The 24,086-nt window shown below is 45.1% G+C and overlaps 1 protein-coding gene and 1 long non-coding RNA gene across 9 annotated transcripts in view; one reads left to right on the top strand and one right to left on the bottom strand.

Annotated features, from left to right (window-relative positions):
• Positions 1 to 2,797, bottom strand: part of LOC125752715 (uncharacterized) — a 58,853-nt gene extending 56,056 nt beyond the window's left edge. For both annotated transcript variants that reach the window (XR_007402844.1, XR_007402843.1), the window contains exon 1: positions 925 to 2,797. This is a non-coding gene — a long non-coding RNA (uncharacterized LOC125752715). The remainder of the gene's footprint in view (positions 1 to 924) is intronic.
• Positions 2,798 to 3,079: 282 nt separating this feature from the next.
• Positions 3,080 to 17,700, top strand: TTC32 (tetratricopeptide repeat domain 32). Of its 7 annotated transcripts, none has more exons than XM_049095310.1 (4): positions 3,080 to 5,275; positions 8,942 to 9,108; positions 9,861 to 12,618; positions 16,057 to 17,700. In XM_049095310.1, exons 1-3 carry the CDS (start codon positions 5,124 to 5,126, stop codon positions 9,992 to 9,994), a joined length of 453 nt encoding a protein of 150 aa, XP_048951267.1. In that variant the 5' UTR covers positions 3,080 to 5,123; the 3' UTR covers positions 9,995 to 12,618; positions 16,057 to 17,700. The 7 variants fall into 7 exon arrangements, with proteins under 7 accessions (XP_048951267.1, XP_025310371.1, XP_048951264.1 ...); XM_025454586.3 differs by having other exon boundaries at positions 15,490 to 17,700; XM_049095307.1 differs by lacking the exons at positions 9,861 to 12,618; positions 16,057 to 17,700 and adding exons at positions 5,881 to 5,978; positions 7,905 to 8,083 and having other exon boundaries at positions 8,942 to 9,078.
• The last annotated feature ends 6,386 nt before the right edge of the window (positions 17,701 to 24,086 follow it).

The following is a 24,086-nucleotide window of genomic DNA, read 5'->3' as shown; positions in this document are numbered from 1 at the left end:
AATGAGGATGCTTTAAATCACGCGGTTTATTGAATCAATTTGAAATACACAGCGAGGAATAAGGAGAAAGTGATTGGGCAGTTATTAGGGTAGTGTCAGTGGGGTAGAAAGATTATAGTACCAGGATCCTGGGCTATGTTCTATTCTCATGTCCTGACTCCCATTTGCCCAGCTTCCCCCTGATAGTATGGTTATAAAGATAGTATGGGCCAGAGCCGAGGTTTGAGCCAAGTGACACAGTCACATGGAATGTGCCTAAAGCTAGTGATGGACACTTGCTGTATAGAAGGGGGTATTGCACACCAGGTCAGAACATAGGTTGCCAGTTAGTTGGCTGAACAGTCACGGATTTGATTGTATTTCTTGGGTAGAGGACTGACCAGAGTTAAGTGTCACCAATGGGTAATTGAGTCAAGATATCACACATATTGAACAATTTACAAGTCTCTTGCATATTTAGTGTGTCATGAATAGTACGTTGGTTGCCTTTTGTACTCCTAGTGCCTCTTTAATATGAGGTATGATCATACATATATGCTCTATTAACTTTGTCAAATACACCTCATAAGTCACCTACTTATTTAACAGTTTCATCTGATTTGTTTTCTTCTATGACTAGAATAGGATGTTCTTCCAAATCAGAAAATTACATACTATCAAAAAGCTCAACCCTAGGGAATATATCTCTTGTTGAGCTTAATTACATCGTTTTTAAAGAAAAAATTCATTTGTTTATTTGAGAGAGAAAGAGAGGGAGAGAGCACGAGCAGGAGGGGCAGAGGGAAGGGGATAGAGTCTCAAGCATACTGCATGCTGAGTGCAGAGTCCTACATGGGGCTCGATCTCACGACCCTGACGTGCCCTGAATTGAAACCAAGAGTCAGACACTTAACCGACTGTGCCAGCCAAGCACCCCTTACTTACATCTTTTTATAAGACTTTGTTTTCAGAATAAAATTATTCTCCACTTCATCAATGAAAGATGCAGGACTGATGTTCAGAGTTGTGATTCTTAGTCCGTGGTCTAATTCCTGATATATCTTCTTTCACTTTTCCTTTCCTATCCCAGGAATCAGCTGAGAACTCACTTAGATTGTCACTCCTCTAGACCTTACTGTGCTTGTTGATATACTGCCTGTCGTTTTCATTCCAAAATCAGCTGTTGGCTCCTCAAACTTTTCCTAACATATCTTTTGGGAACTCTCCTTTTAGAGCCTTCTCGTTTGCCACTAATTCCATGTTGCTTGAACTCTAGACTTTTTCTTCCAACGAATTATTTCAGGTAGATCCTGAGTTCCTCTACTTTTTATTCAGCTTAATTCAATCCACAATCCCTGAAAACAACCATTATACGTTGTATACCTAATTATCACATATGTAGATTGTGTATACATACATGTAAAAACACATATATACAGATATATCTTTTCTACTATTGTGAGAGCTTATGCCTGTTTGGGATTTATATTTCTGAAAGTTTTCGTAATCTGCCATAATATCTTGAGGACCTTTGTCTTGCTTAAACATACTAAGGAAAGATCCATAGTATGAATTGACCTAATTTGGTTTCTTCATCCTGAAGATAATTTTAGTATAACAACAAAAACAAACTCTTTCCTGATGAAAGGAGTAAAGAGAAGCAAAATTATCTATATGTAGCAAATACTTGGGAAGAAGTTGGACAGAATGATGCATATACTGAAGACAGTATAATGAAACAATTATGTTCTTTTCCTGTAAGAAACCTGTAAGGATTCCATTTAAGTCATGCTGAGTTGTTCTTTATCATAAAACTTGGCCTGAATTATGTGAAGTTTCAAAGTAGAATTATATTATATTACATTTCAGAGTTTCAAAATACTTTGGTAGGCCAAAGTATGGAGATGATGGGACCAACTGATGAAGTTTATAGTGATAACATGCTTAACAAGCAATATAACATTGTTGACCTGCTATCATACACAAATGACTTTATTACACATCTTTTTGCTAAAATACATTTTAGGTTTTTTCTGTTTGTTTTTAGAAGATTTTATTTATTTATTCATGAGAGACACACAGAGAGGCAGAGACAATAGGCAGAGGGAAAAGCAGGCTTCCCGAGAGGAGCCTGATGTGGGGCTCAATCCAAGGACCCGGGGATCATGCCCTGACCTGAGCCAAAGGCTCAACCACTGAGACACCCGGGCATCCCACTAAAATACACTTTGAATGATCTTTTTGTATTTCGAGAGCTGAGATTTTAGGTTTCATGTGGCACTAAGTAAAAAAAACAAAAAAAAAACAGAAAAAATAATAAGTATTGAGGTAAAAATGCTTGTATTTATTTCCAGTTTCCTTTACCTATAACTTACGGATAGCATGGTATTTGTTTGGGTTTGATTTAAATATTTAAATATTTTGGTGGGGATTGATTCGGAGGGTGTTAGGCTTCAGAGTGGAGGAGAGTAAGGGACAAGGAGGTCCAGTAGATGTATAATGTCATTTTTTTTTTTTTTGCTACCAAACAGAAAAGACCACTTAGGAAGGTACTAGGCAAATGTCAGATGACTAGAAGTTGCAGTGAATTACTCTAGAAGCCATGCAGAGTTCTCATGTAGAGGTTGGGGGGAAATTATTTTACCAGACTTTCAAGAGAGTATCTGAAGTGCTTGATAATGTTATAGCTCTAAGATATTGCTCCTGAGTTTCTAAAATGAAAATGGCAAAAAAAAAAAAAAAAAAAGGAAAATGGCAATATTATGTTGCCCTCTATTGTGTTGTCTATTCTTACAATTATTCTCAAATAATTTTTTTAAGAAATTAATGCTTATTTTTTGAGAATAAACCTATTTTTGGAGGAGTAACATATGTCCATGGTAGAAAACTACAAAAGTATATAGAGCATTTATGAGAGATGAGAAGTAAAAATGATTTTAATAACCTCTTTAAAATGAGAGGCATTAATGTAAGGTTTAGTTGAATTTAGAAGAAAAACCTGGTCAAACTGAAGAAATTATTGTAAGTTTTCTTCATGACAAGCTATTCTTAAGAAATTTCTCTAAAATTAAAAGAAAAAGTAGACATGAAGAGGCTGAGAGTTAATATTTTATTTAACTACTCGCTTATTGCCATAGCTTAAATTTCTAGTTCATAAAATCCAGAGAAAAATGGAATATGCTCACACATCCTCTAATAGCTAAAATTAAAACTGCCAAGTATTGGTAAGCGAATGAAACAACTGAAACCCTTATACACTGTTGATGCAAATGCAAAATAGTAGACCTGCTCTGGAAAAGTTGAGTTTTAGAAGTTCTCTATATATTCGGGGGGGGCGGAGGGGGACAGTAGATGTATGTGGGTGTGTATGTGTCTGTATTTTTTTCACTGCTTTAGTCAACTAAAGCAAAGCTTTACTGAGGCCCCAGGGCCATGGGGCTCAGGCAAGAGGCTGCCCTGCAGGGGAAGGAGGAACCCAAGGAGGGACCTTATTTGACTTTACTCTGAGGGCGTGGGTGGTTGGTGTGGCCACACTTTATGCAGCACTTGACAGTATGAGGTTGCAGGGGAACAGAACACTTTCAGGAGATCACCTTGTTGCTGCCATATTTCTGGGTGAGCTGGCAAAGGGGAGGCTTGTTGATGCCACCCCCAGGCAAAGCACCATGTGCAGGACTCCATGAAGATGGATGTGAGAGTCAGGGAGGCACAGCAACTGAGCCTAGCCCAGCTCCAAAATCACAGGGCAGGCCCTCCAGTGTCCTACAGACCAGGGCTTGTTAAGTGGGACAGACACACCATGTCAGAATCCTTTCTGTGTCTTAACAGTAGATGGATGACACCAGCCCAACATCTCAGTTTCCCTTATCAGGCATATGATTTGTAGAATATTTTCTCCCACTCTCTGGGTTGTCTTCGTACTGTTTACATTCTTTTAATGCAACAAAAGTTAAATTTTCAGGGAGCCCAGTTTGTTTTGCCTTTGGGGTCTATTCAAGAAGTTGCCAAATCCAATGTCACAAAGCTGTTGCCTTATGTTTTTTTCTAAGAATTTTCTGTTTCACTTCTTATGTTTAAGTTTTTAATCTATTTGGAGTTAATTTTTTATAGGGTGTTTCTGTCCAACTTTATACTTTTGCATGTGGATATCGTTTTTCCAGTAACATTTATTGAAAAGACTGTACTTATGGTAACACCATAGCGTTTTGATTGCTGTAGCTTTGCAGTTAGGTTTTGAAGTCAGGAAGTGAGTACTCTGTTATTTTCAGAACTGTTTTGGCCGTTTGGGTCCCATTGAAATTCCCTATTAATTCAGGATGGGTTTTTTTTTTTTTTTTTCTACTTCTGTAAAAACATCATTGGGATTTTTGAAATGGATTCCACTGAATCTGTAGGTCCCTTGAACATGGGGGCGTCTTTCCGTTTGTTAGTTTTGTAGTTTCCGTTGTACAGATCTTTCAGTTCTTGGTTAATTCCTGAATATTTTACTCCTGAAACTGTTCTCTTAATCTCCTCTCTTTACATAATTCCTAGACACAGTGTACTTAAGGACTCTCCGGGTTTCCCTTGGGCATTCCCGGCCAGGGAACGGGAACTAACGCGACAGGCCGGACTGTCGGCACAAAGTGTTCAACGGACCCTGACCCTACGCCAGGACTGCGGTGTGCAGTGCAGGCTCCTGGAGCTCATGCAGGGATACATGCGGGGCTTCGGCGGTGGCACCCGCTGGGGGCACCCGCTGCCCACCCGGCTCGTCCTCGCGGGTAGAGTCGTGTTACGAGTGGGCGCCGTAACCAAGGACGAGCTCTCCGTAACTCCCGCCCACGGACCTCGAAACCAGCTGGGGTCCGTCCATCTACCGCTTTCGGAACAGGAGGCGGGCAGAGCCGGCGGGCAGAAGAGAACCAGGCCGCAGGGGAACCGGCCAAGCCTCCCGGCCGCCCGAGCTCCGCGCCCGCCCCCAGCGGTTCATCTCGCGAGACGACGGGTCCCCGGGAGGCACACACTTCTTCCCCCTCTGCTAGCGCCGAGGTTTGCCGTCAGGTTCCATTCCGGGAGCGCGGAAGTGGCTGTGGTGCCGCCGCCGCCGCCGCCCAGAGAAGCCAACCGCCTTTTCTACACAAAGAGCCGAACCTTCGGGCGCTATGGATGCGCGGCAAGGGCGACAAAACCACGCAGCCCTGACGCTCGCCCAAGCTCACTTCCAGAAGGGCGAATACGCGGAAGCCGAGGAGCTGTACTCCGCTTACATTGGCCAGTGCGCCTGCGCGGGCTCCGCGGGCCAGGCGCCCGGGAGGTAACTATCGCGAGACGTGGCGCGGGCGCCTCCGCGAGGTGGGGGCAGGCGCTGCCTTTCCAGAGGGGCGGTGAGGGGCGCTTCCTGCGGGACGCCCGGGGCGCCGCTGCCCCCCCCCTCCCCGCTCCGGGGGGCTCTCCTCGTGCGGGCTCGCTCCGACCCAGAGACCCGGAGCGGATGGGGCCTCCCACCCGCCGTTTAACAGGCGGACCCGGAGAGCTGAGGCGGCGAGGTGACGCCGGAGCCTGGGACCGCCACTTCCACGTGTGTGTGTGTGAGTGTGTGTTGAGTGTGTGTGTGTAGTGGGGGAGGATACAGCCGGGCCTAAATATTGTCATTTCACCTGCACACACACACCCGTGGATATTTCAAAGTGCGTTTCTAAAAATTAAGGATTCTTACACAAACAGCCACAGTATCATTATTATTTTATTATTATTATTACTATTATTATATGATCCCTTGGTTAATAACGTGTTTATTTAGCTGATGTGTTTTTTAGCAGTTGGGTCAAGTCCGGATGCCCCCAGGCCTCTTAATCTATTAAGGCTCCCCTTCTTTTTTCTTTTCTTTCTTTCTTTTTTTTTTTTTTTCTGCCCTTGAAGTTTGTCGAGGAAGCCAGCCCCGTGTCTTGAGAGTCCGGATTTGCTGAATTCATCCCCCGGAGGTCATCTCCTGTGGTCCCCCGTCCCCTACAGCGCTTGTGAGTCGGTAGTTAGATCCTGAGGGGTGGTGCGGTCCAGATCCTGGTGGACGGCAAGTGCAGGTTATGGGTGGTGCCGTGGGCTTCTGTCAGAGGGCCTGAAAGTCCGTCTGTGACAGTAGCAGCTTCAGCCGCGAACACCTGCTGCCCGGGGTGCCTAGGGTTTATGCCTGGTTGTATGTAGCGTTTGTTGTTCCTCCAGGGTTTGTCTTTGTACTTGTGGATGGAGTGGCGTGGACCGGGGTGAGAAAAGAACACCCACAGCAGGGGAATGAACGGCTTTTTGACAGTGTCGAATCCTCTGCACCAGCATTCTCTCCCTGCAAAGATTTAGTTGTTGTTTTTTTTTAAGATTTTATTTATTTATGCATGAGAGACGCAGAGAGAGAGAGAGAGAGAGAGGCAGAGACACAGGCAGAGGGAGAAGCAGGCTCCATGCAGGGAGCCCGACGTGGGACTCTATCCCGGGTCTCCAGGATCAGGCCCTGGACCCAAGGCGGCGCCAAACCACTGAGCCACCCAGATTTAGTTTTTCTTGACAGGATACCAGCTTGTCTTTTGTATGAGGCTCAAAGTTCTTCTTCTGTTTGCTGAACTCCTGTGGAGTTAAACCAGAAAAATAAAACTGCTTTCATATTTTGATTAATACATCAAGGTTAACAGTTAGTTGAGGTTTCTGAACAGTCAATAAGACACTAGCACCATCCCCTGAGACTCCCCTCCTCTGCCAAAAAAGATCAGTTAACATAGAAAATGCAGTTTTCTATCATTTCAAGCTCAAAGGATGACTTATCTAGTTGGTTTCAAAAAGTATTTATCAGCAGCAGGTCTGCTGACACCAGATAGTCTCCTTTGCACATCCAGCCTAAAAGCACCTATGTGTTTATGGCAAATGTGGTATCTGCTTCTTCCCAACACAGGAAAGAAAATCTGCTGCCTTAGTTTGCTGGACACCCAGCACGCCTGAATGAACTTTCTAATTTCCTTACAGTTCTGAAATTCTTCTAGGAAGTCATGAATTTAAAATGGATTCTGTCATTTCAGATGTTTTCCTAAATATGTCTTTTAGCTTAAAATTATTTTTTAAAATAGTGGGTCACTGAACCACTGTGAAGAAGTATTTGTGATTTTTGCATGCCTATCACTCAGAATGGTTTATAACATTTACTTTTCATATCCCAAAGTGCAGTCTAAGCCATAAACCTAACTTCCAGGTTATTTTTGTTTGTTTGTTTTTTGTTTTTTTTTTGGCTAAAGTTACAAATGCAAAAAAGAAATCCACATTTGTATTAGGTAGTTAAATTCTAGTATGATAAATACTATCATTACAAAAATCTTAATACTACCAAAAAATTCATTTTCTATGATTAGTCCATGTTTTCATTTATTTTTTTTCTTAAGGATTTTTTATTTGTATATTTGAGAGAGAGAGAGCATAAGCAGGGATGAGGGAGAGGGAGAAGCAGGCTTCCCACTGAGCAGGGAGCCCAACTCGGGGCAGGATCCCAGGACCCCAAGACTATGACCCAAACTGAAGTCAGACGCCCAACCGACTGAGCCACCCAGGGGCCCCTAGCCCACATCTTTAAAATATGAAGCAGTTTCCGCATGAAAAGTAGGCTTTTAGAATTTGTTGTAATGAGATCTAATTCTAAACCAAACATTCTATGATCCTCTGGATGTAAGAAATTTATAACAAGGTTTTGAAGCTTAAAAATGGAATGACTATACCCTTCCTGGAGTCCTGAGGCTGCATTTTTCTTAAAACCCTTTACTGGGCAGCAGTTCTTTTAGTGTCATGGCAGAGTTGAAGGGAGTTGTGTCCTCCCGTTCCCCAGGTTTGAACGATGGTGCTTGTGGCATCTAGAAATATTCTTGCACCCAGTCTGTCATAGCTCACAGAAGCAAATTTTTCTCGTGTTGCAGTTCTGTCCATCGTTGGTGAACTCTTGCAGGAGCCCCCTGTGAGTGCCTCTTGTATCAGTGGTTGCTGTGCCTGTCAGATGTCAGGGATCTAGATATTAAGTCTCTCAATAGCACTGACTGCAGTCACAATATTTTCTGAGGACTATACTTTGCGCTATGGGGCATGATGAAGAAATCAGGTAAATGTAGCTTGCACCTTTTCTGTTTGGTTCAAATTTGAGAATCCCTTTGGAAAAAAAGAAAGGAAAACAGAACTGTCTCTGACACGGAGCAGAGTCCATTAATGTTCTCCGTGCAAACAGAATCGTCTGGCAGGAGAGGGTGACCTGCTGAGCCAGTGGCTGGTCTGAGCTCCGGGGGGCAGCCTCTGGAGCTTTCCAAAGCAGAGCCCATTCTGCACACAGGACCCCCAGAATGGACTTGAGCCGGATGTCCATCCTCCTTGCAGGAGGCCAGTTTAGCCTTGGGGGCAATTCCAGCTAAGACGAGAGGGAAGGCAGCTGTCTCCCCGCCTTGGGCAACAACATGTTGAATCTTCACTTACAGTTAACTTGTGCTTCTTTACTGGTGAAAAATGATTTAAAATCTCATTTTTGGTGGGATCACTTAAAAATTTGAGAATAACACTGGTGATTGATTTTGTGATATGTCCATTGCAAACTGGAACTTTTGGGCTGGCTTTTTCTCCTTGCTCAGCACGAATCCGATCTGTCTTCTTTGCCCCGCTGGTGCGTGCTTAGGAACAACCATTTGAATATTACATTCTGCAAAACCAGTTGACAACGAGCAGGGGCTCCAAACACACTATAAAATTAATGTGTTTTTCGGGCTGACGTGGTAGCACTTCCACCCTACCATGTAGACAAAAGTCAATTCCATTGCTTTATTTCTTTGCACTTCGTTTCTTCAGCGTGGCTTCTCAGCGTAGATACTGTGTGTTACAGGCTACGAAGTTTGACAATACCCCAAAGAGAATGAAAGTGGAAACAAGAGGAATTTGGGAACGCACGTTTTTAACATGAACTTTTTGTTTAAAGCAAATGCAGCCCCGAGGATTTGGCTACTGCATATAACAACAGGGGGCAAATCAAGTACTTCAGGGTTGATTTTTATGAAGCCATGGATGACTACACATCTGCCATAGAAGTCCAACCCACTTTTGAAGTTCCATATTACAACAGAGGGTTGATATTGTATAGGCTGGGTAAGAATTTTTTTTTCCCCTTTTGTCCTTGACTACATTTTATGAATTTAGAGCTCTCAAATATGAAACTAATGTAGTAATCATCAAGTCTTAAATTATATCAAATTTGGGTGTACAAGCCCGAAAAAAAGGAAGCATTTATTTTAGGCTTTTGGTAGGCTTTACAGACGACAGTGGAGCACTGGGGTGGGGATTGGACCTGACGCCGGATGAGGGTGACCCCATTACTCTGTGCCTGTGCATTCCCAACTGCGAAATGAGGACAATGCTGAGGACCACCTGTGAAACTTTTCTGAGTTAAAATTTTTAAAGGCACATGAGACCATATAAAGTGAAGGGGTTTTAGATCCTTGGATTAAAGGGACTGTAGGTACTGTTTCTTTTTTAAAGTGTTAAAAAGAATACTAATTTTCTGTTTCTTAATTTTACTGTAATCACGTAAAATAGGTGATAGGATTTTGTTGAGATTTTATGGCGATTTATGCTCTTTGCCTTTTAAATCTCAAGAAAAAAACCCAGAGCTAATTTTAAATGTTAATTTAAAGCTAATTTAAAATTTTAATTTTAATTATTCTATAAAGGCATGCAAAATTACTTTGATATACACATCCATATATCATAAGAGAAAAAAAATACTAGGTGTAGTTGAAAGTTTATAAATATAAAAGCATGTGTATCTGAACTTTACTAGGAAGAATGTTTGGAAATACTCAGTTTTATTATTCTTCTTCATTTTTGGGGTCCTGGTACAGGCTACTTTGATGATGCTTTGGAAGATTTTAAGAAGGTACTAAACTTAAATCCTGAATTTCAAGATGCTACACTGAGCTTAAGACAGACTATTTTAGACAAAGAAGAAAAACAGAAGAAGAAATTATTGAAATAAAATTGACTCATGATCCTTTTAATACTTGACATCTCATTGCTTATAACATAAAATAGGTGTTAAGCAATTTTTTTGTGTTCAGCTATTTTGATTTATATTTGAGATAAAGATATTCATGCATTAGCACTGAGAGTTAAATGATATATTTAAAGTAGTTAATTTCAGATTGAGTAACTGTTGAATAAGTATGCTTTTCATAAAATGTAAATAATATCAATGCATAGTTGTATGTTATTACAATAAAATATTTAAAGAAATATGTGGCATTTTCTTCAGTAAAGCTCTGTTTTTTATTTTCATTTTCAATTTTTTATTTTAAAAAATTTGATTTCTGGACTGAGCAACCCAGGTACCCCTTTTCTTGGCTTCTATTCTCTTTCCTTAATTTTGACTAGAGTCAGATGTAATATTAAAAAAAACAAAAACAAAAAAACAAAACACCACCAAAAAACAACTCCATAAAACAATTTATTTGGTTTCTTGGATTCAATGATTTTTCATCCTTTATAAGAAAAAGATAAAATCACTGAAAGTCAGAATCAACACTTGGTGATTAGAACCCAGATACTTATTTTTCTCTTGTCTTTACTGGAGATAACTGAAGAATAATCTATTTTTATCACTGGGTCAAAGCTGTAAGCATGACGCAGATTCTAAATTTCTCTTTTATTAAATAAGCTTTGCTGTGTGCCTTAAAGATACTCTTTTATGTGTGCTATTGCTCAGATTTTTCCTATTTTAGTAGTTCTACTAAAAGTACCCCAACTATGTCGTCTTCCAGCTTTTCTGTCTGCAAAAACAAGGCAGAAAACTGTGGTTTGTTACAAAGTAAGGTAAGAGAATAAATGGACTTATGTTACTTTTGAGCTTAGAAGATTACTCTAATGCTAATTGAAAGCCTGGAGCTATTTATGTTTTTTTCTGAAATCTAGGACTGAATGAAGCCAACAGACTTGCTTTATGATAGCAAACCACTCTGCTGGTGGAACAGGAGCTTTTGGTCTTTATCTCTTTGCAGTCTCCTGGATCTTCTCTGGTTTTTCTTTCACAGGCTTCTCTGATGTCCCCACACTCACTGCTTAGTCTTGTGCCCCCATCAGTTTGCACCTTTCTTGTAAGCCTTTCTTGGGGTGTGGCAGATGCAAACCTGCCTTCAGGGCAAATCAATTTGGCATTTAAGGTGGATTTTAGTATCATCTCTGCCAAATCTAATCCCCTTTAAAATCTTAACTCAGAGTTTCTAAACCTCTCTCTTGCCTAAAAACCTTATACTGAACCAATACCAATACCGAAGAGCTTACAGACAGAACGGAGAGTGCTGAAGTTTCGTCTCATCCACGCCAACTCGTGCTGGGTCACTGGGAGGGTATGGCTCTGCCTGAAGCTGTGACACCGAAATTTCACTTCTAGCATATTTATTTACTGTATTTGAATGAAGAGGTTGCTGTTTACAAGAATTGTTGACAAACACGTGGTATAACTTTTCAAGATCCTAGTGAAAAGTGAACTGAACAATCACTACATGAGCGAAGTGTGGTATTATAACAGCTTCCCGATAAATTCATGTTTCGGTGTTTTCTACATTTCTCAAAAATGGGACAAATTATTGGAAAGTGATTCCAGTTTAAATGGCATCTGGTCAGAGAGATCTTTTAAATTTCACATCTAATGTTAGGGGACTTAAAAAAAACATTGCTATATTCTTTATAAAAAAGGTGAGAAATACATTTTTTTGAGAAGTAAAACAATTGACAAGATTTTTTTTTAATTTTTTTATTTATTTATGATAGTCACAGAGAGAGAGAGAGAGAGAGAGAGGCAGAGACACAGGCAGAGGGAGAAGCAGGCTCCATGCACCGGGAGCCTGACGTGGGATTCGATCCCGGGTCTCCAAGATCGCGCCCTGGGCCAAAGGCAGGCGCCAAACCGCTGCGCCACCCAGGGATCCCCGACAAGATTTAAAAACATAGCTTATTATCTCAAAATCACATGATGAAAGAATACATCCATGTAGCAAAAAGACAAATGACTTAAAAACCCACAAGGGAAGCCCCAAAAGCAGAAATTATGACCTGTGAATGTACGCAAATGGTGAGCGAAGAGCACAGCAGGGCACTCCCAGGGCTGTGTCCGCCAGTGTATAATCTCACAGGAACGCTGTGAAGAAGTCTTATTTTTTGAGGAGGGTGAGGCTGAGGCTAAGAAATTCAGTAACTTGCCCAAGGTTATGTTCCAAAATCTATGAAAACATTCAAAACCGCAGTTAGTATCAATTGATTTTTGTTGCTGGCATCAACTCAAAGCAGACACAAGAACTCTTTTTTCTTTCTTTGATCCTGGGACAAAATTTAAATTGCTCATAAGTTGTCTTAGCATCCATCAAGGTGAGTAGCAAAACAATATTAAGATTGGTTTTTACAATCAAACATTATTGCAGTTCTAAAATTGCTTGTTGGTAATTTTCTTTCCTGATTGAAAACAGGCACAGAAGATGGTGAAAAGCAGATTAATACTAAGAGCAAACTCCATTTGGAAATTGGAAAGCCACAGCTGCCAATATGTAAATTCTTATCTTATTTTAAGAAAAAGTATCCATCTATAAATAAGGCAAAAAGGAAGATTGTGTATCCTTTCAATAATCTGCAGAGCATGGCCTAACAGACCACTCCCCTCCCCCCACCCCCACTCCGCTCCCCGGGGACTTTTTAATTCTCTGAGATTACATGTAATTTACAGATTTTTGTCCAGAGGAGACCAAACTGATTTCTTTCTGGTAGAAATGATGACCCCAAAGATCGTGGTTTTTATCACCTTGGAGAACATTAACTAGTTTCGATTCTAATCTAGTGACTTAATTTCCCAATTCTTTCTTCATTGACTATAAATACTCAATATCTCAAATGTTCTTTAACAGTCCTGGTGGTTCTCTCTTCCATGAGTTAAATAGACATTTGCCGTGTGTTCATTCTGTTTGCCGTGTGTTCATTCTGTTAGAAGAGTCATGCTTAGTTTTAAACAATTTATAATTTGATACTTTTATGTGGCATTTCTATACACTAACAATGAGACTGAAGAAAGCGAAATTAAGGAGTCAATCCCATTTACAATTGCACCCAAAAGCATAAGATACCTAGGAATAAACCTAACCAAAGAGGTAACGGATCTATACCCTAAAAACTATAGAACACTTCTGAAAGAAATTGAGGAAGACACAAAGAGATAGAAAAATATTCCATGCTGAGGATTGGCAGAATTAATATTGTGAAAATGTCAATGTTACCCAGGGCAATATACACGTTTAATGCAATCCCTATCAAAATACCATGGACTTTCTTCAGAGAGTTAGAACAAATTATTTTAAGATTTGTGTGGAATCAGAAAAGACCCCGAATAGCCAGGGGAATTTTAAAAAAGAAAACCATATCTGGGGTATCCCAATGCCAGATTTCAGGTTGTACTACAAAGCTGTGGTCATTAAAAAAATTATTTATTCATGAGAGACACACACAAGCAGAGACACACAGAAGCAGACACACGACACAGGCAGAGGAGGTGGGGCTTGATCCCAGGTTCCCAGGATTAAGACCTGAGCTGAAGGCAGACATTCAACCGCTGAGCCACGCAGGTGCCTCTGTAATGTGATATTTCTATAGATAAAACAAAACCAACTTTAATAGAGTTTACCATTATATAGTCTCTTAAGTATTTCTCACAAGACTAGGAGAAAAGCAGCTGGAAGTTTCTACGGCTTGTTTATTTGAAATTTCAATAATTCTTGTTTGGATTATGAGAAGATTAATTGACCTCTGACTGAAGTAAAGTATAGGAAGGCTTTAACCAAATTACAACCCATGTAAGTACTCCTTTGAAAAGTAGGCAAAAGCGCAGAGATGTATTATAGAAACGAACTCCCCCCATCACCCATCCGAACCACTGTTAAACTGTATCCCTTCCAGATCTTTCTCCATGTACAAATACACAGCAGACACATGTATGCATGTACATGCACGGAATTATGGCATACATATCATTCAGTGATTTAAATTATCGGGCACCTGGATGCCTCAGTGGTTGAACAACTGCCTTTGGCTCAGGTTGTGATCCCGGGGTCCTGGAATCGAGTCCTACATCAGGTTCCCTGCAGGGAGCCTGCTTTCCCTCCGCCTATGTCTCTGCCTCTCTCTCTGTGTGTCTTTCATGAATACATAAATAAAAATTTAAAAAAAATAAATTATTGATTATCTTGGACATTCCTCTATGTAAAAATGTAGAAATCTGCCTCGTTCGGCTTGGACCCATGATTTTAAAAAACCACATTAAGAAGGCTTGCCAGTTTTTTGTTATAAAATTAATAATGCATATGGTAATAAAAATTAAAAGCTAAATGGAGACTAAGATCCCCCCTCCCCTCCTCCTCCACATTCCCCTCCAGAGGTGACTGCTTTAACCAGAACAGCTGGAAACAAAGCGTCAAACCACTCACTTTCCTGTTCCCACCACTCACATCTTTAAAACATTAGTTTTTAGTTCTTTTCACCACCTTTGTGGATCTATGCCTGCTAGGCAATTTTGGCCAGTTTGTACCAAGAATACCTCTGAGTGGATGACCTGGGTGGCTCAGTGATTGAACATCTGCCTTTGGCTCAGGTCGTGATCCTGGGGTGCTGGGATTGAGTCCCAAATCAGGTTTCCTGCAGGGAGCCTGCTTCTCCTTATGCCTATATCTCTGTTTCTCATAAAAACAAAAACAAAAACAAAACAACAACCTCTGAGTCTGTCCTTCTGGCACCACATCTACTCAAACCTATTTCCCCTTTCTTAGAGTGCCCTTTTTAAGATGGGCATTGTCACAGTGCAACCTGCACTTGTCAGAGCTGGAGCTCTTGGGGGCTCCCCACTCTGCTCTCTGCTGCTGCTGGGGTCAGACCCCCGGCCTCAGACCCCCCAGCAGCAGCGGCACAGGCCTGCAGGCACCCCTCCCCTCAACCTGCCCCCCCCCCCCTTTTATTTGCAGGTCTCTGGTCTCTCAGGCAGGCAGGCTCTGCTCCTCTATCAGAGCAAGCAGCAGAGTTTTCCCAAAGCGCCTCAGTCAGTCGGGCATCTCAAGCTTGTGTTTGGGGCTCCCTCCCTGCCCCTCATCCCCACCCCCTGCCCTCTCCTCCTTCAGGCCTTTGATCTTTTGTCACCTAACGGTGGGGCAGTCTTCAGAGCACCCTGTTGAGACATGCAAATCCCCATCCCCCCCCATCATCTCCCCCCCCCCCATGTCATCTCACTTTTTCCTTTTTCCTCTGTCTACCCATACCCTGTGTTTATTCCTTGTGTCTTCCTGTCTTGTCCCCCTGGAGCTTAGGCTACTCCAGGGTGGGGATTTGGGGCTGCTTTGCTCGCTGCTCCATCATCAGCACCTCCAGAGGGGGCACACAGAGGGGCCTCTACTATGTTGAGTAGATAGTGAATTCCTTATCAGATCTACTCCTTAACTTGCTGCTTAGGTCTTACAGATGCATTGCTGGTTATCAGGTGTGGGGTGGACAAGTGTTTGATCCCTTATTTCTCAGTTGATCTTGAAAAAGGGCCTGATTTGTACTTGTGTTTATTTTTATTTAAACAGCTCACTGTTCTAGTTTAGAGGAAGAAAGTCCTCTAAAAGACAAAGTGAATTCAGCAGGGACTTTATGTTTTAACACAGCTTTGTAACAGGTACCTGTTCCGAGTTGAATTGTGTCCCCCCAAAAGATACGTTGGAAGTCTTTTTCTTTTTTTAAAGATTTATTTATCTATGTAGATAGATAGAGAGAGAGAGAGAGAGGCAGAGACACAGGAGGAGGGAGAAGCAGGCTCCATGCCGGGAGCCCGACTCAGGACTCGATCCCGGGACTCCAGGATCACGCGCTCAACTGCTGAGCCACCCAGGGATCCCCTTACGTTGGAAGTCTTAACCATCAGTATCTCAGAATCGGGATGCTATTTGGGAAGGGAGTGCTTGCGATGTAACTAGTTAAGGTGAGATCATATTGGAGCGGGGCGGACCCTTAATCCATTATGCCTGATGTCTTCAGAAGAAGGAAACTTGGATTCAGACGCAGTAGAGAGCCATGTGAATATGGAAGCAGAGACTGCAGGCCTGCAGCCACGTGCCAAGGACCACCTGGGGCCACCAGAGGCTGGAGGAGGGCCCCGAAAGTTCCTGTCCTAGCACCTCTGGAGGGAGCATGGCCCTGCTGGCACCTCGATTTCAGACTTGCAGAGTCTCCAGAACTGGGAGAGAACACGTTTCTGCTGTTACCAGCTCCCCAGTTTGTGGCGCTTTGTCACAGCAGCGCTGGGAATCTAAGCACCTAGTAAATATCAGTTTAATTTCCAGACGACAGGTGTTTTACACGTGTGCCGTCATGTCCTTGCACCCACAAATGCCACCTGCGGAAGGAGGAGTAAACACCTGGTCAGAATGAGCCTGCAAACTAAAGATTTCCAAAGGGGCCTTATCTCCCTTCCTCCTGACCAGATCAGGAGCGGGGCTCAGGACCAAACACCCCGCACAACATACCGGTTTGTCCCTGGCTGTCTGCTCAATTCATAACCACCCCGTGTGCCTTCAAGACACTCAACTCTTGGAGGCCAGAGGCTCCTCTGGCTCGAAACTGAAAAGAAAAGTGGGAGTCCTCTCAGGCTGCCAAGCAACAAGCCATTGCAGCAAGCCAGGTGAGACGCCATCCAAGTTGGCTGCACTGCCAGGACTGGGAGCTGTCAGTGGGGCTTGCAGGACAATCATCGTTTCCATTATGAAGCCAGCTGCCAGTAGACTTATTGGAACTGGAGCCACCTCTTGCGTGGGGAGGAGATGAGGCGGGCGAAGGGAGTGAGGCACTTGCACATGGAGCCCAAGCCTGCGTCCGTGGCGGATGCCAGCATGTGACAATGGCCTGTGGCGTGGTCCTCTCTACCCTCGTCATCCTCCTTCCACCTTCCTGTCTCTGCTCACCAGTGTTCTCTCTCAGAACACCCTCTTTCCCTCATTTATTCAAGTCCTGGCCCTTCTTGAAGCTTCAACTACCATTAACCCTTCCCTGCCAATATCAGCCCAGACTTGTGTCCTCATTCTCCAGTTTTTCGTTACGGTCTAGATGGAGCACGTTTTACCACTGGATGTGGTCCGCAGACCAGCAGTGTTGGCATCAGATGGGTCTGTATCTCAGAGTGTATTTCACCGGCCCCCGCAGAAGACTCCAGAAACACTTGTCAAAATCATTCAGCTCAGCATCTACTTATGCTCTTCATTTCCTGGGTGTTTATCCCTCCGACCTCAAGCTGGGGACCCTGAGGACATGATCTGCATTTGTATGTGTCTCCCTGGCACTTGGGGTGACTGATCAGTGTATCCTCCCCCAACCATCCATTCTATTTGTTCTATATTTGTTCTATTGGAGTAGTGGAGGAGGGAACAGGAGGAAAGGACAAAAGCTGAGAGACTCCCCTTGGCCCTCCTGAGTCTCTCCAGGACTTGAGTTTTTTCGGGGAGGGTGGGTGGTATGTTTCTTCTCTCAAATTGGAGATCACATTGGTACCATGGAATTTGGCATAGCGGATAACACTGAGTTATCACGCCTCGATCCAGGATTCCGTCTGCAATAGTTTTATGTGGGGTTTCCTCCCTGGAAAAAGCCATTGCTGTTGAGCCAATAAAGCAATGCTGGCTAACCGTTCCTTTTTCTGGATCAATAAGTCCTTCGTCTGGGCAAGTAGCGGTGGTTAGCTCTGCTGGCATTCAGTATCAGGGAGAAGGATTTTCAGACATGACGAATGTATAGGCTGCTCAGGCTGCCTACTCACGGGCTCTCATAAAACCCCGCTGCGTTCCATCATCATCAGTCCCTACCACAGCCAGCAGTCCCGGCCCGGGAAGCAGACTGTCCTCGCCTCAAGTGCTCTTCCTCCTCGGTCTGCTAGCTTTCACGTTTCGAGACATAATTCCTTTCGAATTGCTTAATGGCCACATAATTTTAATCAGACTCATATGACACTTGAACTGGAAGGAACTTAAGTCATCTCCTTTATTGTATCATTCGCTTATTTTAAAGGCTTTATTTTTGTAGAATTCCAGGTTTATAACAAAGTCAAGGAGGAAGGTACAGAGATGGACACATACGTTGTGTCTTCCACACAGGCACTAGCTTCCTTCATGACTAACATCACTCACCAGGATGGTGGGGTTTTTTTGTTTGTTTTTATTTTTTTACCAATAAACCATGGATGTGTCCATGTAGGACACCCAAAGTTTAGAGCTCACTTTGGGTTCACTCTTTGTAGTGCACATTCTGTAGGTTTGGACAAATGTGTGAGATATATGTCCATCATTATACAACAAAGAGTGTCTTCACTGTCCTAAAAATCCTTTGTGCTCTGCTATTTCTCTCCTCCGCCCTCTCCCCAATACCTCTTTATTTTATAGGTAGATGAACAGATGCAAAGGTCATACAGATCGTTAAGAACAGACCTTGAGCTCTTCTGAGCTCACAGTCTAAAAATAACAGTGGCTTCTATTTAGTGAAGCACCTCAGTTTCTACTTGTTTCCACTAATCTTGATGCCAAATGTAGACCTGCCTCAAGATCCCATTCTCTGTCAGTTACCATCCTCCAGAATGGGAGCCCCGCAGCCCCAACCCTGTGATGAACTGTGTGAGGATCCAGAAACCTGATGCAGAGAAGCATGATGTGCACAAGCACCCGAATCACACCCCTGAGTAGAGAGGACGCCCCAGGTGGGTTGTGGGGGAAAGGAAGCCGGAATGAAGAACTTCAGAAGGGTAGAGGAGAAAGGAGAACATAAACCCAATGGTAGGGATCCCTGGGTGGCGCAGCGGTTTAGCGCCTGCCTTTGGCCCAGGGCGCGATCCTGGAGACTCGGGATCGAGTCCCACGTCGGGCTCCCGGTGCATGGAGCCTGCTTCTCCCTCTGCCTGTGTCTCTGCCTGTCTCTCTCTCTCTGTGATGACTATCATGAATAAATAAAAATTAAAAAAAAAAAAACCCAATGGTATTTCCACCCGTGTAAATGTGGGTTATAATTTTATCTGCAAGCATGAAAAGGAGAACGGTAAATTCACATGAAACTGGAACTCTCCTGGGATTAGGGTCAAGGACTAGTTAGAGAAATTTCCAGTAAGACAAGTGCCTGTCAACTCCCATGTGTTCTCATAATATCCCTTCTGCATTGCTAATATTTCTATTTTACCAAAAAAGAAGAGTCCTGATTTTTTTATTTAAGATTTTATTTATTTATTCATGAGAGACAGAGACACAGGCAGAGGGAGAAGCAGGCACCCCGTGGGGAGCCCAAGGCGGGACTCGATCCCAGGACCCTGGGATCTGGCCCTGAGCTGAAGGGAGGCGCTCAACCACCGAGCCACCCAGGCATCCTGGGAAGGGTTCTGATTTAACTTAGGCTTCAATTAGCCTTTAATTAGGCTGGAGTCAGAGTTCATAGAAAGTCCCAGATTCTTCTTTTCCTTGTACCTGAGCTGCCGCTGGGGGTGACCAGCTTGAGCTGGTTTGGCCAGGACTTTCTTGGTTTTGAGACTGGAAGTCCGGTGACCTTGGGACCCCCCTCAGTCTGGGGCAAAACGAGCTCCTCCCTCTTTTTGCCCCCTGGGGGACAGGCAGTCTCCACCGGGAGCCCCTCTGGCTCCCACAGGGCCTGAGTCAGGCCTGCTTTGCTCAGCTGACTGCGCCAGCTCCCTGGCTCTTTGGTGAGGTGTGATGGAGTCCACGGCCCCAGGCTGCCTGCTGCCCGGCCCGGCTCCCGCCACACTGCATTTTACTGCGGAGTGCTGGTCAGACAGGAGAGTGCTGTCTGGCCGGGTCTACTTTAGCACAGATGACGAGGTTGACAAACAGGAAGAGAAGGGACTCAGCCATCAGGGGAGCCAACCCCCTGCTCTTTCCACCTTGGGACAAATTTAGGTGCAAGACTCAAAACTTACTCAGCTTCAGTGCAAGTCAAAAGGGACTTTATTGTAAGGATACAAGTTTCATGGGGTCCAAGCATGAGCTACCAGAGCCGGCCTGGGGAGGGGGGAGGTGTGGGAGTGGGCTGCGCACCTGCCAGTTCTTCCCAGCCCAGCATCCCTGGGGTCTGGAGGGGCCCAGTCAGTGGCATTGGGGTTCGAGCCAGACAGGCCACATATTTACAGGGGATGTTGGCCTTCTATGGAAGAAGGACCAGGGTGGAGGATTTAGCTTAGAGAGAGCGGAATGGTTTTCCAGCAGCAGAGCTTTGGAACTAGGACACGGCACCTGGCCACACTGCACTGCCAGGCTGCGGTCTCAGGTGAGACTCACAGTGGGGAAGAGACCAGAGAAGTGCGCAGGCTGAACGTGGGCTCCTCCGGGGACAGTGAGGGAAGGAGGAAGTGGCCCAGCTCTGCAGCTGGGGTCTGCCCCCCACTGCTCAGGAGAGTGGCCAGGGAGCCAAGGGGGCAGGGGGGCACTGCATGAGGTAAGGAGGGGGGGCGGGTATAAGGAGGGCACTGCCATCAGGGCTCAGGAGATGGGGAGCAAGGCTCTCCTCTCCCTCCCAACATGTGGCTGCCGTGGCCGTGGGTGACAGCCACCACCCACACTATGGGCAGGGGGGCCTACCCCTTGTGCTCCTGAGGCTTAGAGACCCCTTCCCCTTTCAAGAAGCTCTGGATTGCTACTTCCTTGCTGAATGAAGCCTTTCTCACTCTCCTCAGAGCTATTCTTCCTTCTCTGAGTTGGTTTACACCCACTCCTTAGGGCCTTTTGCTTTTTAAAGCGCTTCAAGTGTTCGTGATTACATGTGAATCCTGTCTTCTTAGGGCCCCTTTAAGAATCTCCTTTATGTAAACCAATGCCTGCACTTAAATGGTGTCCTTCCTCTTCTTTAATGCCCTTGGTGTTTCTAGAACCTTGATAATGACCTGGGGGCCTGAGGTCCTCCATGGGAGAAGATGCCAGCATCTTAAAACCCTCCTGGCTCAGCAGGGGTCACAACCCCAGTAGGGACTTCCGCAGCCAGGGCTCTTTTATGACCAAGGCCAAGAGCGGCCCCCCACCCACCCCACCTTGGCTAACCAACCCATGACGCTCAGCTGAGTTAACAAGATGGACCACCCATTTTTATAGCGAGAAACATTGCCCTCCTGAGACAGTTACGTGGGCCAGGAAGCAGAGTGGGGGCCGAGCTGAGGGCTCAGTCCATGACAGCATCATCTGGAAGCAAGACAAGCTCCGGAACTGGGCCCCAGGGAGACATTCTTACCACCCTCCTCAGAGACTGCTGTGGGACCCAGCCAGCGGGGGCCCCAGCAACAACAGGCCCACAGCTCAGGCATCAGATCACATGTGCGGGAAGCCAGAGCTGGGCCAAGGATCATCTCCAGGCTAGACCATGTGCTGTGACTCCCAGCATTGAGGTAAACCTTGACCCTGCGGGGGCAGGGTGGGAGGGGAGGATGGTGAAGACGGTCACATGGGCACCCCTGGCAAATACTCGTGTGGAGCAGTGGGGTAGCTGGGCTTACAAGCAGGACACGGTTGCCCTTCACAGGTAGGCAGCCTGCGGAAAAAGTGGGGGGCAGGCTGAAGCAGCCCCTGCAAATGCTCATGCTCCTCGGGAGCCCTGTCTCTGGGCAGTTCTCTCCCCCATGAATGGGCTCTAGGCTGCGGTAACTCCCCTTGTCCCCATACTTCTTTGCTCATAGGAAAGCAGACAACACGGTCCTGGTCCCTCATCTCATTTTATAAAACAAATGCTGAGTCAACAAGCTTGGAGGGCCTCTGCCGTGGAACATTGAGTGCTGTCCCTTGCTCAAGGAACGGGCAGGATCTCCGAAACAGCACATCACTTGCGGGGCTTTGCGGGCCACATGCTTGGTTAAGTGTGTTCATCATACATGAAATCAGTTGTCATTCATGGATCGACTCATGGGCTACCTTGAATGGTTTCAGCATGGTGGCCACTGCTGTGATGAGGAAGCGGGTAGCCAGCCAGGACCATAGCCAGGACCTTTGAGTGCTGCTCTGTGATGAGGGAAAAGGCAGGGTCTCAGGGGCTCACATGACATGCTGTCTAAAGTTTCCATCTCTGATCTTGACCATCTGGCTACCAGGCACGTTGCCCCCATAGTCACTGAACCCGGGCTGGATGTACATTTTCCTGGTCTGAGTTCAGGGTGGACATTGGGTGGGGGATGTCACTGAGGCTGGAAGACTGAGATTTTGGACTCATATGGACTCTCTTCCAGGACTTCCTTCTAGCAGGATGACCAGACTTGTTAAACATCTCATAAAATGCCTGAAAATTAGCATAGCCAGACACTAGACAAGCTTAATGGGTGAGAGCCAGGTGGTTTGGCCAAAGAGCCTTTATAACTCACCCAAGATCTGCAGGCAAGGCACCTTCAAGCAAGAGTTTGTTGGGCTGAGAAAGCAATATGGGTCTGCCCAGATGTTGCCTTGATGCAAAGTGCTGTTCAGACAGCTCTGCAGAAAGGGTTCAGAGTTTTGTTGGGACTCGAGGCAGCTCCCAGAAGGTTGGACTCTTCTGGGAGGATGGAGGGAAGAGGTGGGGATATTTGTGAGCAGGACTATGGACAGAACTTCTCAGTGTCACCACTGTACAACGTGAAAGAGCTTTGCCCTCACCTCTTCTTCTTCCCTCAGGAGAGCACTGGCTTGGACAATGCCCCAAAGGGTTCAGGTGTGGCCAGACTTGGGCCATGCACTGTAGACACACGCAAGAACAGAAGTAGGGGACAGTGGAGACTCCCTAACAGGAAGTTGACATATTGGATGCTTTATCAACACTTCTAAAGTCTTCAGTAACCTAAATGAGGTTCAAGGTCCCATTTTGCAAAAGTAGGTAGTGAGCTTAAAAAGGGGGAAATGTCTAGTCCAGTTCACATGGGTAATGATTGTCCAAGCAGGAGATCCCCTAGAGGTCCAACTCCTGCCAGGCTTCCTCCCACCAATGCTTACACCCAGTTACTTGTTACCTACTGCCTGTTGGATTTGACCTCTGAACGTTGATGCCAAATCACCAAGCAGTATGTATGAGCCAGATCTCTTCCCCCAAACCTAGAAAGTATCCAGGGCCTGGGGCTCCCCAGAGACTTTTCTTAGTGTCACCAAGCTGTCCATATACCTAGGAGCCTAAATTCTTGCTTTGTGGTTTTTCCAGAGCATCCCTCTTTGGGTCCAGATGCTATCTGCTTCGCCACCAGCCTCCTGAACCGTGAGGGGTACAGGACTCTCTCACTCTGGGAGATAGGGTCAGAGTCTACCTCCAACAGGTTATTATTCTCTGCAGCTGACAGGAAAATCTGGAGACAAGGCGTGAGGCACTTGGAGAAAGCTTGTGTACATCAGCATCTCCCTCCGGTCCACCCTGGCCCCTTCCTACACTCAAGGAGGCCTGCACAGGGCTGGAGAGAGATGCTCGGAGGTCAGGGGAAGATCTTGGCCGAGAAACAGCCCAGAAGGAATGGATTAGTTTTTTGGTAGGTTCAGGTGACGCTAAGATCCACTGGGAGATTAGGTCCCCAGTTTAGCGGTCTTGCTCTGACACATGAGATGTCCTTACAGAATCTCGAGCTATTATATCCAGTAGGATTGGATTTCTGGGTCTGCCCCTTCAGCTTTTAGCTGAGTCTGTTTGGCTTTTACAATGGGGTCCCACTGGGTGCTGCTGTCAAATTCTGGTGACGCTGACACTCAACATGTGTCCAGGGGTAATTCTGCTGTGGTATCCACAAAGCTCATCAGCTCCACCTCAAAGAATACTGACTCCAATGGCTGACTCATGGTGTCATTTCCTCATTGTGGAACTTGGCAAAGGACTCATCTTAGGAAGGGAAGCATTTAGTATACTCATGGAGAACTTTCTTTTTTTGCCTTCTTGCCTCCAGAATACCCTTACCTTTGGCGGCTACTCTTGTCCAGATCTCCAGGTCTCTTTGGCCCTTCCTGGGCTCTGCTGAATGAGAGTGTCAAGGTTAGGGCAACTGGGTGGAAATGCTCAAGGGAAGTTCTCCCTCAGTCTCTGATCTGGGACTGCAACACCACTGA

The sequence above is a fragment of the Canis lupus genome, chromosome 17 (assembly GCF_003254725.2).
Source record: "Canis lupus dingo isolate Sandy chromosome 17, ASM325472v2, whole genome shotgun sequence".
Lineage (NCBI taxonomy): Eukaryota > Metazoa > Chordata > Mammalia > Carnivora > Canidae > Canis > Canis lupus.
The sequence above is the reverse complement of the archived record's forward strand: the minus strand, read 5'-3'. Positions and strand labels throughout refer to the sequence as shown.